At 42.4% G+C, this 16247-nt stretch overlaps 1 protein-coding gene across 3 annotated transcripts in view; it reads left to right on the top strand.

Annotated features, from left to right (window-relative positions):
- LOC139537801 (cytoplasmic polyadenylation element-binding protein 4-like) overlaps positions 1–2065 on the top strand; it is a 34571-nt gene extending 32506 nt beyond the window's left edge. For all 3 annotated transcript variants that reach the window (XM_071339597.1, XM_071339596.1, XM_071339595.1), the window contains 3 exons: positions 352–466; positions 823–1004; positions 1773–2065. In XM_071339597.1, coding sequence (XP_071195698.1) covers positions 352–466; positions 823–1004; positions 1773–2000 — 525 coding nt within the window. In that variant the 3' untranslated portion in view covers positions 2001–2065. The remainder of the gene's footprint in view (positions 1–351; positions 467–822; positions 1005–1772) is intronic.
- The last annotated feature ends 14182 nt before the right edge of the window (positions 2066–16247 follow it).

The raw sequence follows: 16247 nt of genomic DNA, 5'->3' as shown, positions 1-16247 counted from the left end.
GAGACATGACATGGCAGACATGGAGACATGACATGGCCGACATGGAGACATGACATGGCCGACATGGAGACATGACATGGCCGACATGGAGACATGACATGGCCGACATGGAGACATGACATGGCCGACATGGAGACATGACATGGCCGACATGGAGACATGACATGGCCGACATGGAGACATGACATGGCCGACATGGAGACATGACATGGCCGACATGGAGACATGACATGGCCGACATGGAGACATGACATGGCCGACATGACCGACATGACGACATGACAGACACATGACACATGACGTGGCCGACGTCGAGACAAGACATGTAACATGTCTCTCTGTGTGTGACAGGTCCAGATCCGTCCCTGGAACCTGAACGACAGTGACTTTGTGATGGACGGCTCCCAGCCTCTGGACCCCAGGAAGACCATCTTTGTGGGTGGGGTGCCACGCCCTCTCCGTGCAGGTAACCTTTTGACCCTAGTCAGCTAAAGCACCGTTTCCATTGGCACTTTAGTCCTATTTTGCATCCCAAATGGCATTCTATTCCCTATATTGGGCACTACTTTTGACCAGGGCCCATAGGACATTTGGGACACAGACATGTATCCACTACGGCGTATTAAAAGCTGTTAGATTAGTGCTGCATTTCATCACATCAGCATGCACAGTATGTAATGGAGGAGAAGGGAATTGGTAGCAACTAATAATGAAAATGGAAGCTATTTGGAACATTACGACCAAGCTCGGAGTGTTACATGAAGTGTACGAGGCTGCACCCTGGCATTGTGCCACCTGCAACCTGTTTCCCTCCGTCCACAGTGGAGCTGGCTATGATCATGGACAGGCTGTATGGAGGCGTGTGCTATGCAGGCATCGACACAGACCCGGAGCTCAAGTACCCCAAGGGAGCAGGGCGGGTCGCCTTCTCTAATCAGCAGAGCTACATTGCTGCTATCAGCGCTCGTTTTGTCCAACTGCAGCATGGAGAAATCGATAAACGGGTTAGTGAAGGCCCTCCCTTTCTCAGGCTAATACAGCATTACACAAATACGCAGAAATGTTGTACCAAACACATAAAAGGCTCCTATCTCTTGTCTTGTACATTTTTAAAAGGACAATTTGTTATTTATTGTAATGGTTTTATAGATGAAAGTAAAACATTTTGGAGCAGACATTTAGCAGACATTTAACTAGCTGCCACCTGCAGAAGAATTATGCTAATTCACTCACCCGAAATCAGTCAAACTGGAATAATTGATAATGAACGTACCAACCAATCACGTCTCTACTTTGATTCTGACTTTAGAATGTTTATTGATGACCATTGTCCTAATTGGAATGTAATTGTCAATGCAATTATGTGTTGTGTTAAATCTTTAGATACAGTGCGTTAATGTAAGATGTATTCATCCGAGCTCTATTCTTTACTGCATGTCTGACGGATGGTTTTCTTTCTACCTGTCTCTCTCTGGTCCTCCCCCTGTCTCTCTCTGGTCCTCCCCCTGTCTCTCTCTGGTCCTCCCCCTGTCTCTCTCTGGTCCTCCCCCTGTCTCTCTCTGATCCTCCCCCTGTCTCTCTCTGGTCCTCCCCCTGTCTCTCTCTGGTCCTCCCCCTGTCTCTCTCTGGTCCTCCCCCTGTCTCTCTCTGGTCCTCCCCCTGTCTCTCTCTGGTCCTCCCCCTGTCTCTCTCTGGTCCTCCCCCTGTCTCTCTCTGGTCCTCCCCCTGGTCCTCTCCCTGGTCCTCTCTCTGTCTGCCCTCTTCCCCCCCAGGTGGAAGTGAAGCCATACGTCTTGGACGACCAGTTGTGTGATGAGTGTCAGGGAACTCGGTGCGGGGGCAAGTTTGCCCCTTTCTTCTGCGCCAACGTCACCTGTCTCCAGTATTACTGTGAATACTGCTGGGCGGCCATCCACTCACGCGCTGGTCGGGAGTTCCACAAGCCACTGGTCAAGGAGGGAGGGGACCGGCCTAGGCACATCTCCTTCCGCTGGAACTGAGAGAGAGGCAGAGGGGGGAGTAGGAGTCGCAAAATCATTGTACAAATAAATGCACTTTTCTGTTGCTGGTTCCTTTTTAACTCTAATTTGGGAGAAAAAAAAGTTTAATTTTAAATTAATATTTCTTTTAAAGATGAGGAAATATGTTAAGAAAGGAAAAGAAAATGTGTATCCCATGTGAAATCCCATTCTCTTGACTTTCTCCAGTTGCTTTTATATTTTATTAGAATAGAATTTGAAAAGATTAGGCTTTCAATTGTCACCTTACTATCCAATTGGTGTGTCATTGACCATCAACTTCAAAGCAGTATGTTCAGTTCAAATGTTCATCCAATAGGCTCCAGAGCAGAAGTTCATCCAATAGGCTCCAGAGCAGAAGTTCATCCAATAGGCTCCAGAGCAGAAGTCATGTTAATAGCGAAGGTGTTGCTAAAGAAGAGTGCACTTATTTCTTTATTTTAGAGTGCATAATATAAAGTCTCAGTAGTTAACCAAAGCTTAATCTCAATTGGTTTGAAAAAGAAACAAGTACAGAAACGTGGATTATTTCCCAGATCAGATGTTTGAATATTTTTTTATTTTTTTTGAGAGACCATGCTAATATTTGATGTTACTTGACAAGATCCATTTCACAACAGGCGTTCTGGTTTGATCTCCATTTTGACATGCAAAAACTAATACCTCAAGCTTAGCTGCTAATGTGACGAATAAGTTAAAGAAAGTAAGCTGGTATCCCTCTTCCCTTAGGACCACAATCAAAGGGAAACGGCGTCAGCAAAAATACACATTTTTATAGACGCTGCTTTGTCACTTCTTTATTTTTGTAATCCGACCCAAGGTTGTACTAGGAATGAACAGAGCATTTTATTGGGGAATGTATGGCGTTGGAGGTCCCTGAGACCCTCAGCGCTGGCCCGTATAGAGATAAGTGACCCCCCCTCTGTGTCTGAGGCCATGCTAGCTAGGAGAGGAGAGGCTAGTGCCTAGTTCTCATCAGGGCTGCACGTGAGCAGAAAGCCCTGTTTTTCGTGTATTATTATTGCGTTGGTGCAAATCTCCCAATCCTTTATTCACAACCGTATTCTGTTTTTAACCCCCCTCAAAAAGAGAAATGAATTACAAAAGTCAGGCTTGTCATCAACACATTTCCATCTAGAGGAGGATGCTGTTACTAGACCTGCAGACCTCTCTTCCTGTGCCAGCCCAGCTAACTCAGCCAGTGTTCTAAGCATAAATGAAGATAGTCCATGCGATGTGCTCTACTACGTGCGTCCCACAATGCAGTTCACTCACTCAAACAAGACTGCAATAAAGAGGTTATACCTAGATGCTTTAGGGAACCAAAGTCGGCTGTGCAGTAGTGAGTAATACAGTATTTCATTTCAGTTTTTCTGAGTTAATTATTATTTTCCTATTTTTCTTACGAAGACCAGATGGACTACATCAAACCAAAGATTGGCCTTGAATAGATAACAGTGCAGTCAAAATCCAGGAAAACACTAGTGAAAACAACTGGATTTATTCAGTTTACAGACACCCAGGATTTTTCACCAGTCAATCCCTTCATTTCCAAAGGTCAAAATGGAGACGTTTGTTGCTAGGCAGTTGTGTAACGTGAATAGGTCTGCAACAGGTTTGGGGAAATGAACACAAAAAGCTAAACAAAGGCTCACATTTGGTTTGGTTATTATAGTCATACAGTATCTGAATCCTACTAGCGTTTTAATATGTCAGGGAGGGAGTGCTGAAATAGAATTTAACACACTAGTGAAAACCGTATCCTTGTGTTGGCTTGATGGTGTTCTACTGCACCAGTTCTGCACCATGACTTTAGCTTGCTGGTGTGGTGGATAAACATTTTAGGAGTTAAACACTTTTTGAAGAATTTGCTGTTAATGAGAGAAAAAAAGATTATTTTATACATGGCCTGCTGATTTTTGGTACAGTGTTTTCTAGCTAAATTATTTTGTCATGCACATATAAACATTTTATGCACTACTTTTCTAAATATTATTATTTTCTTCCCAACAGTCATTTTAGGCACATTTTTCACAAATGGGGAAAACTCCTTTTTGCAATACCTCAATTTTTCACATTGTGAAAGGTAGCTTTTGTACTTTTGTTACTGAGAGATCTGCATATATGGACACTTTTCATTTAACGAAAAAAAATGTAGTGATTTCGATATATATTATTTTCAGTTATGCTTTTTTCTACATTTCAGTGCTGAGGAATCTTCACAACCAAGTAGCGTACGTGCATTGACGCGACTTCCGAAACGGCAGAGGAACGATCAGTGTACTGCTTAAAGGTCTTAGATCTTATACACGAGATGTTTCACAAAAATCAGATCTTAACAGCATGGCGAGGACAAAGTTGTCATTTAAAATTTTAATGTTATTGTTAAAAAAAAAAAATGGCTATCCTAGTTGGGGAAAATGGTAACTTCTCTTTTTGGTTTCCTCACCATAGCTGGAATATAACTATTATAAGGATAATGCAAATTATGGTTCATGCTTCGGCTGAATCTCGTATCACAAGAATGGATGTTTGGTGTTTAGATATTTTAACATTTGAAAATATATATTCTTGAACTTGCCAATTAGCTCCTATTGTAATCCTTAGCATGCATGACGAAAAAAAGATAAGTACATGAATTAGCTATTGAATTTGATTGTTGTGGTTGTGCACCAGATGTTTCTCAACTTTAATTTGTTAAGGACACCCCACACCTCACTTCCCTCCCATGTGTTAATATCTTTGCCTTCTCCATACTCAGACCTCTGCAGGATGCAAAGAAAAAAAGATGAGAAAATAAGAAAAAAAACGAACTCTAAAATCTATTTTAGCAGTGGAGGACTTGAGCATCTTATAGGACACTGTTGAAAAGACTTGTTAACTCATCTCCACTGTCTGTTGAGGTAATTCAACCTAGTTGGAGGAAGGGGAACATTAAGACTTGAATGTGGTAAATGTTGCAAGTTAACTTCGAGTTGTTATGTGCAATACATTTTATTTTATTTTTTACTTTTTTCCAGATAAAGACTCTTTGCAATGTAATTCTTTAATGCCATTTTTAATTGCAGACATTTAAAGAAGACGTTAATATGTTTTTCAGTCATTTTCTACTGTTATTGTAATCCTTTTCATGCTGGTGTTTGTAAAAAAGAAAAAGAAATCAAACTATTTGTACTAATATAAATAATTGAAGTTATTTTTAAAACATTAAAAGGTTTTGTGCTCATTTGTTTATTTCAAGCTACTGTGATTGCATTGTAATTATTAGGTCAATAATGTATTTAGCTGTTTATTGGTATATTTTTAATTGGAATGTATAATTTTTATAATTTTGATCAGATTTGTTATATTTTTGAGGTGAAGCTTTTAAAGTGTCTAGTTTTTACTAATTGCTATATTGTGCTCCACAATATATGATTAACATTTTCTGAAGGAAAATAAATATTTAAATATTTGTCTGTTAATGATGTTACTTAATGGCAAAATTTCAATAGTTTTTAACTGTGTATGGGAAGGTTGTTGTATTTATTAATAGCATTTTTTACTTAAGATATCACCTTAATTTCTATTGTCATTTCACTTTATAAGTTCCTATTTTTGTATTTTCCTTTCTAATTAAGTTATGTAATACAAAATGTCCATATTTCTAGGAGTTGGTCTGTAGCAGTGCTAGTGAAACGAAAAATAAAATTCAGTTATTTAATTGTTTGCAGCCAACTATTTATAACAGTGCATCATTTTGAAATATTTGTAACGTGAAATGTTGAATGAATAAAACTTAACTGTGATAAGGCTCATTGTGTGTTTATTTCGGTGTGGATTGTAACAGTCCGTTTTCTGTAGCGGTTTATCGGTTGCTGCTTTCATAAAGCTAGGCAGCAGCCATTGTTGGGCCCTGGCTGATAAAACCTCCAAATTAATTCAGATTTCTTTACTACACACAAGCAAATAAGGTCACAATGAGTTATGTACGTTAGGCTGTGTGTGTGAGAGAGGGAGGTAAAATGGTGACCACAAGCAGCTTTTGATAATGTCGGTATCAAAGTAACCATTAATATTTTATGAGCATTTATTTTGCAACCATTGATTATTTCCTTGTCCAGGCTACGAAGTCAGTGTGTTTGTATGCCAGCTGTTACTCTGATCTTTTCAAAGACTTAGAATGTCACTATACTGCTACAGTCATCCTTGCTTATCCTTGGTCATCCTATACAAGCCAGTCAATGTAAAATAGATGCATCATGCATGCTAGGGTATTGATAATACTGCAGAAATTCCATTGGATAATGAGGTGTGTCTACAAACACAGGAAGTAATCATCTTCCTCAGACTCAGCAGCTCCACCTGCCTGCTGACTGGTACATTACCAATATAAAGTATGAAACCATTGGTTGCACTACTTAGAATCCACTTTTCTGCAGTTTTCTAATAATCTGTCCAACCTGAAAAGAAAACCATTAGCTCACTACCTTTGGGACCTTGCGTGCCTTAGGTAGCAGCACTCACATTGCATGAGTAGGCTAAAGTGTAAACCCATACCATTTTCCTTCAGTGTAGGCAAAACCATCTCATATCCTAGTAGAGGAGAGTGTATGCTCGCTTCGAGGCAAGCAACACTGAAGCATGCACGAGAGCAGCAGCTGTTCTGGATGACTGTGTGATAACGCTCTAGGTAGCCGATGTGAACAAATCCTTTAAACAAATAAACATTCACAAAGCCGCTGGGTCAGACGGATTACCAGGACATGTACTCAAAGCACGCGCGGACCAACTGTCAAGTGTCTTCACTGACATTTTCAACCTCTCCCTGACCGAGTCTGTAATACCTACATGTTTCAAACAGACCACCATAGTCCCTGTGCCCATGGAAGCGAAGGTAACCTGCCTAAATGATTACCGCCCTGCTGCACTCACGTCGGTAGCCAGGAAGTGCTTTTAAAGGCTGGTAATGGCTCACATCAGCAGGATCCTCCTGGACACGCTAGACCCACTCCAATTCTCATACCGCCCCAACAGATCCACAGATGACGCAATCTCAATCGCACTCCACACCGCCCTTTCCCACCTGGACTAAAGGAACACCTATGTGAGGATGCTGTTCATCGACTACAGCTCAGCGTTCAACACCATAGCACCCATGAAGCTCATCACTAAGCTAAGGACTCTGGGACCAAACACCTCCCTCTGCAACTGGATCCTGGACTTCCTAACAGGCCACCCCCAGGTGGTAAGAGTAGGTAACAACACGTCTGCCACGCTGATCCTTAACACTGGGGGCCCTCAGGGGTGTGTACTTAGTCCCCTCCTGTAGTCTCTGTTCACCCACGACTGCATGGCCAAACACGACTCCAACACCATCATTAAGTTTGCTGACGACACAACAGTGGTAGGCCTGATCACCAACAACGATGAGACGGCCTATAGGGAGGATGTCAGAGAACTTGCAATCTGGTGCCAGGACAACAACCTCTCCCTTAATGTGAGCAAGACAAAGGAGCTGATCGTGGACTACAGGAAAAGGCGGGCCGAACAGGCCCCCATTAACATCGACAGGGCTGTAGTGGAGCGGGTCAAGAGTTTCAAGGTCCTTGGTGTCCACATCACCAACGAACTATCATGGTCCAAACATACCAAGACAGTCGTGAAGAGGGCACGACAAAAACCTTTTCCCCCTCAGGAGACTGAAACGATTTGGCATGGGCCCCCAGATCCTCAATAGGTTCTACAGCTGCACCATCGAGCGCATCCTGACCGGTTGCATCACCCCCTGACCGGTTGCATCACCCCTTGGTATGGCAACTGCTCGGCATCTGACCGTAAGGTGCTACAGAGGGTAGTGCGAGCGGCCCAGTACATCACTCGGGCCAAGCTTCCTGCCATCCAGGACCTATATAATAGGTGGTGTCAGAGGAAAGCCACAAAATTGTTAGAGACTATAGTCACCCACGTTAGACTGTTTTCTCTGCTACCGCACGGCAAGCGGTACCGGAGCGCCAAGTCTAGGACCACATGGCTCCTCAACAGCTTCTACCCCCAAGCTATTAGACTGATGAACAATTCAGAAAAATCGCCACCGGACAATGTACATTGATCCCCCCCCTCTTGTACACTGCTGCTACTCGCTGTTTGTTTGTTACCTATGCATAGTCTCCCGGGTGGCGCAGTGGTCTAGGGCACTGCATCGCAGTGCTAGCTGCGCCACCAGAGTCTCTGGGTTCGCGCCCGGGCTGGGCTGGGCTGGGTTCGCGCCCAGGCTCTGTCGCAACCGGGAGATCCGTGGGGCGACGCACAATTGGCATAGCGTCGTCCGGGTTAGGGAGGGTTTGGCCGGTAGGGATATCCTTGTCTCAGTATGTAAAAATGTAATAAAATGTATGCACTCTACTGTAAGTCGCTCTGGATAAGAGCGTCTGCTCTTGGCCGGTAGGGATATCCTTGTCTCAGTATGTAAAAAATGTAATAAAATGTATGCACTCTACTGTAAGTCGCTCTGGATAAGAGCGTCTGCTAAATGACTAAAATGTAAAAATGTAAATAGTCACTTCGCCCCCACCTACATGTACAGATTACCTAGCATGTACCCCTGCACACTCACTCGGTACCGGTGCCTCGTTATTGTTATTCTGATTGTATTACTTTTGATTATTACTTTTTATTTAGTCTACTTGGTAAATATTTTCTTCTTCTTGAACTGCACTGTTGGTTAAGGACTTGTAAGTAAGCATTTCACGGTAAAGTCTACACTTGTTGTATTCGGCACATGTGGCAAATAACGTTTGATTTGATTTAATTTGATCACTTACCCTTCCATTTCTTGACCAGTTGTCCGGGACAAGGATATTGTTTTGATGTGCCAATTCGTAGGCAAGATCTCTGGATTTGAGGCGAATAAGCCCATGAGACTGGTCTGTAAGATTCTTGATATGTTTATCAAGCTGAGACTCCATGTCATCATATAAGACCTGGTGTGTCTCTGCTACTCTATCATAGCCTCTCTTTATCACGCTGAGACTCCATGTCATCATATAAGACCTGGTGTGTCTCTGCTACTCTATCATAGCCTCTCTTTATCAAGCTGAGACTCCATGTCATCATATAAGACCTGGTGTGTCTCTGCTACTCCATCATAGCCTCTCTTTATCAAGCTGAGACTCCATGTCATCATATAAGACCTGGTGTGTCTCTGCTACTCCATCATAGCCTCTCTTTATCAAGCTGAGACTCCATGTCATCATATAAGACCTGGTGTGTCTCTGCTACTCTATCATAGCCTCTCTTTATCAAGCTGAGACTCCATGTCATCATATAAGACCTGGTGTGTCTCTGCTACTCTATCATAGCCTCTCTTTCACACAGGTACATGTTAATAGTCTTTTTTGTTAATGTACCTCTTCAGTGTCATTCAGTCTATTTGTTCATCCCTTGCTGCTGTTCAAATGGACTTCTTCCCTTCTATCACTTCCTTGGCTTCTCTCTCAAGAACCTCAAGGGGGGCTAGACCTCTGCTTGTTTTACTTTTAATACACGATGTAACAATACAAATGCACTATGACAGATTACATTTAGTCTGTTTTATGGTTAATATGCATATAATCTTTCCAATCATCATTTGTATGGGGTATGGTGGTGATTGGCTCAATTTAATCCAAGGCAACCATTTTGACTATATTAGCCCACACAGCTACAAAGATGTACTGTCATGTAGTTTTAGGACCTCATATTGTAGCTTTCAGAGACCCTAACAGATGTATTAAAGTCTTAAAACAATCTACTTTGGTTTAGAAACAAGCATCATGAAACCTTTAACACAATACATTCATTTGACTTTGTGGTTTCTTCATTTACAGACTCCACGAAATGATGACCTCTTTGTGTATAATTTCCTAGAAACAACTAACCCAACTCTCCCCTAGTGTTTTTCTTCAATGTCGACAAAATCATCTGACATCCAATTACCTTGCTATCATCCAAATAAGTCATGCAAGAGAAACATTGCGTGGCTATCCCGCTGCAGGAAGTGTGCAGAGAATATTAGTGACACAAGGCTTGGATGAAAGACCCAGATGACATAACGCCTGTCTATCTCACAGGGGAGACAAAGGTTCTGCTGAGCCAATCCATTCTGCTACCGGATGCCTGCTTCTCTCTCTCTCTCTCTGCCTCTGTGGCAGTCAGTAACAAGGTCACAGAGAAATGGACCACTCTGTAAACACAGCTAGGTCATGGTGTCTGGTAAAATGCATAGGAAGGCAAGGCCTCTGCCCTGGGCATGTTGTCTCAGTTAGAACATTGATTAGAATCAGTACTCTAGGACAGGAATTGTACATCTTAGGTTATTGAACACTGTGTGTATCCTGTGTACCCTATGTGATCTGGTCTAAACTGGTGCAGAATTCAGTTGCTTTGGAAGTATTCAGACCGCTGGACTTTTTCCACATTTTCTTTTGTTACAGTTTTATTCTAAATGGATAAAATATTTTTTCCCCTCATCAATCTACACACAATACCCCATAATGACAAAGCAAAAACAGGTTTAGACATTTTTGCATATTTATAAAAAAAAAAAAATGAAATTTCACATTTACATAAGTACTCTGACACTTTACTAAGTATTTTGTTGAAGCACCTTTGGCAGCGATGACAGCACAGAGTCTTCTTGGGTATGATGCTACAAGCTTGGCACACCTGTATTTGGGGAGTTACTCCCATTCTTCTCTGCAGATCCTCTCAAGCTCTGTCAGGTTGGATGGGGAGCGCCGCTGCACAGCTATCTTCAGGTCTCTCCAGAGATGTTCGATCGGGCTCTGGCTGGGCCACTAAAGGACATTCAGAGACTTGTCCCGAAAACACTCCTGCGTTGTCTTGGATGTGTGCTTAGGGTCGTTGTCCTGTTGGAAGGTGAACCTTCACCCCAGTCTGAGGTCCTGAGCGCTCTGGAGCAGGTTTCCATCAAGGATCTCTCTGTACTTTGCTCCGTTCATCTTTCCCTCAATCCTGACTAGTCTCCCAGTCCCTGCTGCTGAAAAACATCCCCAGAGCATGATGCTGCTACCACCATGCTTCACCATAGGGATGGTGCAAGGTTTCCTCCAGACGTGACGCTTGGCATTCAAGCCAAAGAGTTCAATCTTGGTTTCATCAGTCCAGAGAATCTTGTTTCTTATGATCTGAAAGTCCCTTAGGTGCCTTTTGGCAAACTCCAAGTGGGCTGTCATGTGCCTTTTACTGAGGAGTGGCTTCCATCTGGCCACTCTACTATAAAGGCCTGATTGGTGGAGTGCTGCAGAGATGGTTGTCCTTCTGGAAGGTTCTCCCATCTCCACTAAGGAAGTCTGGAGATCTGTCAGAGTGAACATTGGGTCCTCTGATTGCGCAGTTTGGCTGTGCAGACATCTCTATAAAGAGTCTTGGTGGTTACAAACTTCTTCTATTTAAGAATGATGGAGGCCACTGTGTGCATGGGGACCTTCAATGCTACAGACATATTTTGGTACCCTTCCCCAGATCTGTGCCGACACAATCCTGTCTTGGAGCTCTACGGAGGATTCCTTAGACCTTATGGCTTGGTTTTTGCTCTGACTTGCAGTGTCAAATGTGGGACCTTATATAGTCCTTTTTCCTGTACCCAAGAAGGTAAAGATAACTGAACTAAATGACTATTGCCCCGTAGCACTCACATCTGTCATCATGAGTGGCTTTGAGAGACTAGTTAAGGATCATATCACCTTCACCTTACCTGCCACCTTAGACCCACTTCAGTTTGCATACTGCCCCAGCAGGTCCACAGACGATGCAATCGCCACCACACTGCACACTGCCCTATCCCATCTGGACAAGAGGAATACCTATGTAAGAATGCTGTTCATTGACTACAGCTCAGCATTCAACACCATAGTACCCTCCAAGCTCATCATTAAGCTTGAGGCCCTGGGTCTCAACCCCGCTCTGTGCAACTGGGTCCTGGACTTTCTGACGGGCCGCCCCCAGGTGGTGAAAGTAGGAAACAATATCTCCACTTTGCTGAACATCAACACTGGGGCACCACAAGGGTGCGTGCTCAGCCCTCTCCTGTACTCTCTGTTCACCCATGACTGCGTGGCCATGCACGCCTCCAAGTCAATCATCAAGTTTGCAGATGACACAACAGTAGTGGGCTTGATTACCAACAATGACGAGACAGCCTACAGGGAGGAGGTGAGGGCCCTCAGAGTGTGATGTCAGGAAAACAACCTCTCACTCAGGAGATGATCGTGGACTTCAGAGGGAGCACCCCCCATCCACATCGACGGGACAATAGTGGAGAAGGTGGAAAGTTAAGTTCCTCGGCGTACACATCACGGACAAACTGAAATGGTCCACCCACACAGACAGTGTGGTGAAGAAGGTGTAACAACGCCACTGACTGGCTTGTCACCTAAAACCCTCAAACTTTTACAGATGCACAATTGAGAGCATCCTGTTGGGCTGTATCCCCGCCTGGTACGGCAACTGCACCGCCCTCAATCGTAAGGCTCTCCAGAGGGTTGTGCGGTCTGCACAACGCATCACCGGGGGCAAACTACCTGCCCTCCAGGACACCTACAGCACCCGATGTCACAGGAAGGCCAAAAAGATCATCAAGGACAACAACCACCTGAGCCACAGCCTGTTCACCCCGCTACCATCCAGAAGGCGAGGTCAGAATTTGCCTAGTTAAATAAATGTAAATAAATAAAAATAAATATTAATAAATAGATCACTATTCACTTTAAATAATGCCACTTTAATAATGTTTACATATCTTATATTACTCATCTCATATGCATATACTATGCCGCTCGGTCATCGCTCATCTATATATTTATATGTACATATTATTCCATCCCTTTAGATTTGTGAGTATTAGGTAGTTGTTGAATTGTTAGATTACTTGTTACTGCACTGTCGGAACTAGAAGCACAAGCATTTAGCTACACTCGCATTAACATCTACCAACCATGTGTATGTGACCAATAACATTTGATTTTATTTAACTAGACAGGTGTGTACCTTTCCAAATCATGTCCAATCAATTTAATTTACCACAGGTGGACTCCAATCAAGTTGTAGAAACATCTCAAGGATGATCAATGGAAACAGGATGCATCTGAGCTCAATTTTTTGTCTCATAGCAAAGGGTCTAAATACTTGTAAGGTTTCTGTTTTACATTTTTTATACATTTGCAAAAATGTCTAAATTCCTGTTTTTGCTTTGTCATTATGGGGTACTGTGTGTGGATTGATGAGGATAAAAACATCTAGTTCATCCATTTTAGAATAAGGCTGTAACGTAACAAAATGTGTAAAAGGTCAAAGGGTCTGAATACAATGGCTTACGAAATTATTCACCCCCTTGGCATTTTTACTATTTTGTTGTCTTAAAATTTATTTTTTGGGGGGTTTGTATCATTTGATTTACACAACATGCCTACCACTTTGAAGATGCTAAATATGTTTTATTGTGAAACAAACAAGAAATAAGATCTTGAGCATGCATAACTATTCACCCCCCCCAAAGTCAATACTTTGTAGAGCCACCTTTTGCAGCAATTACAGCTGCAAGTCTCTTGGGGTATGTCTCTATAAGCTTGGCACATCTAGCCACTGGGATTTTTTCCCATTCTTCAAGGCAAAACTGCTCCAGCTCCTTCAAGTTGGAAGGCTTCCGCTGGTGTACAGCAATCTTTAAGTCATGGAGTGTACGGCTTAAAGTGGTCCTATGGACAGATACTCCAATCTCCATTGTGGAGCTTTGCAGTTCTTTCAGGGTTATCTTTGGTCTCTTTGTTGCCTCTCTGATTAATGCCCTCCTTGCCTGGGCCGTGAGCTTTGGTGGGAGGCCCTCTCTTGGCAGGTTTGTTGTGGGGCCATATTCTTTCTATTTTTTAATAATGGATTTAATGGCGCTCTGTGGGATGCTCAAAGTTTCTGATATTTTTTTATAACACAACCCTGATCTGTACTTATCAACAACTTTGTCCCTGACCTGTTTGGAGAGCTCCTTGGTCTTCGTGGTCCCTCTTGCTTAGTGGTGTTGCAGACTCTGGGGCCTTTCAGAACAGGTGTATATATACTGAGATCATGTGACAGATCATGTGACACTTAGATTGCACACAGGTGGACTTTATTTAACTAATTATGTGACTCCTGAAGGTAATTGGATGCACCAGATCTTATTTAGGGGCTTCATAGCAAAGGGGGTGAATACATATGCATGCACCACTTTTCAGTTTTTTTTTTACTTCAGATTTCTTTTTAACAAATTATTTTTTCCATTTCACTTCACCAATTTGGACTATTTTGTGTATGTCCATTACATGAAATCCAAATATTATTTTTTTTAAATTACAGGTTGTAATGCAACAAAACAGGAAAAACGCCAAGGGGGATAAATACTTTTGCAAGGCACTGTACTTTCCGAATGCACTGTACATACAGACAGAAAAAACATAGGCTAACATTTTCAATTATTTCAATTATTTAAGTTATTTAAGTTATAATATATATTATGATCAGGCAAGACAAGTTATAAGTGCCTTTGAACGGGGTGTGGTAGTAGGTGCCAGGCGCACCGGTTTGTGTCAAGAACTGCAACGCTGCTGGGTTTTTCACACTCAACAGTTTCCTGTGTGTATCAAGAATGGTCCACCACTCAAAGGACATCCAGTCAACTTGACACAACTGTGGGAAGCATTGGAATCAACATGGACCAGCATCCCTCTGGAATGCTTTCGACACCTTGTAGAGGTCATGAGGGCAAAAGGGGGTGCAACTCTATATTAGGAAGGTGTTCTTAATGTTTGGTATACTCAGTGTATAGATGATCTGGCACATGGACTCATCTTGACATCAGACAACTTTTAACATCTCAAAACATCTCAAAAATGTGGATTTTGAATTGTAATGTCCAGGGCCATTTCTAGCATTTTTGGTGGGGCCCCCCATCTCGCGGGCAAAACAGTTTAGCTGCCCCGTCTTGGTGGTGGAGAGAAAAATGTGTGGCTTTAACGTTAATGGCGTGGAGAAAATATTGCAGTTTTAAAGCACATTTTCTGTAATCCATTTTTTTTTCATGGGGCAGAGAAAACATTTAAGCAGTTTTAAAATTAATTTCATGCAATGCTACTCATTTTGCCATGGGGCGGAAAGAACACTGCTGTTTTAAAGCAAATTTCCTGCAATGCTACACATTTTGCCATGTCTTATGCAATGTTCATATGATATCTGAGTGAGAGTGACTAAATCAATGGGGGACCCCTGCAGGTGATGGTGCCTAGGTAGCTTGAGTGCCCGGTCAGTAATTCGGCCATGATTATTTAAAGGTTTAGATAGCTGTCAAGACTAATGTTAGCTGACATGGGCTAATTGAGTTAACGTCAGTGACTGACATAACAAGACGAAAACTGCTGACACACTACCAAACTGCTGAAGCACTATGCAATTGTTAGTTGTGTCCTACTATCAATCCTAACTAAACAGTACATTGAGTTGTGGCCAATGACTGTTGAAGTGGCCGTTTATGTCTAGAAACGGCACTGACAATGTCCATTTGAATGTTATTTCTCCCATATTGTACTTAACTGCTCCTCAGTTCTACTTTCTAACCAAGTGGGAATGTGGTAATTACCAGTTGCGAAGTCGTAAATACGAGATGTGTGCTTTCACGTTTTGAACTGGGAAATACCATCAAACATGGTGGTCATTAGAAGGTTTGTGAGTGTTTTGCTCTTTTTTGCCGACGAAAAGTATATCCAGAGCTGCTTTCACTTTCTAAATGAAAAGGAAGATGAACAGAATCAATAAACTACTGCTGATGACGCCGCCATGCGTAATGTATTTTTTGTTGACAAGTAACGTCAGAGAGGTGCAGGGGAGAACGGGGATGATAGATGAGTTTCCCACTTGTAATTATCAATTGAATTGGCGTTCAAGTGGATTTTCCCAGTCATATGCTGTTATTTACAAAGTTACTAGATGATGTGAAGGCAGTTTTATAGAGATGGCTATTTATTATGCAGAGGGAGAGATACAGACAGGCACAGTAAGTGTTGGGCGGATTATTTACTGTAATCCGATTAGATTTTTTTTTTTATATAATCCGGGTTGATTACAGCTACTTCAATTAGTTATCCCGAAACATGTAATCCGTTACTACCCAACGCTGCCGCACAGTTATAACTTCAGGTCTCTAGATGGCGATAAAGACTAAGA

Source organism: Salvelinus alpinus, chromosome 13 (genome assembly GCF_045679555.1).
Source record: "Salvelinus alpinus chromosome 13, SLU_Salpinus.1, whole genome shotgun sequence".
Lineage (NCBI taxonomy): Eukaryota > Metazoa > Chordata > Actinopteri > Salmoniformes > Salmonidae > Salvelinus > Salvelinus alpinus.
Note: the sequence above shows the minus strand (reverse complement) of the source record. Positions and strands in the feature narration are given on the sequence as shown.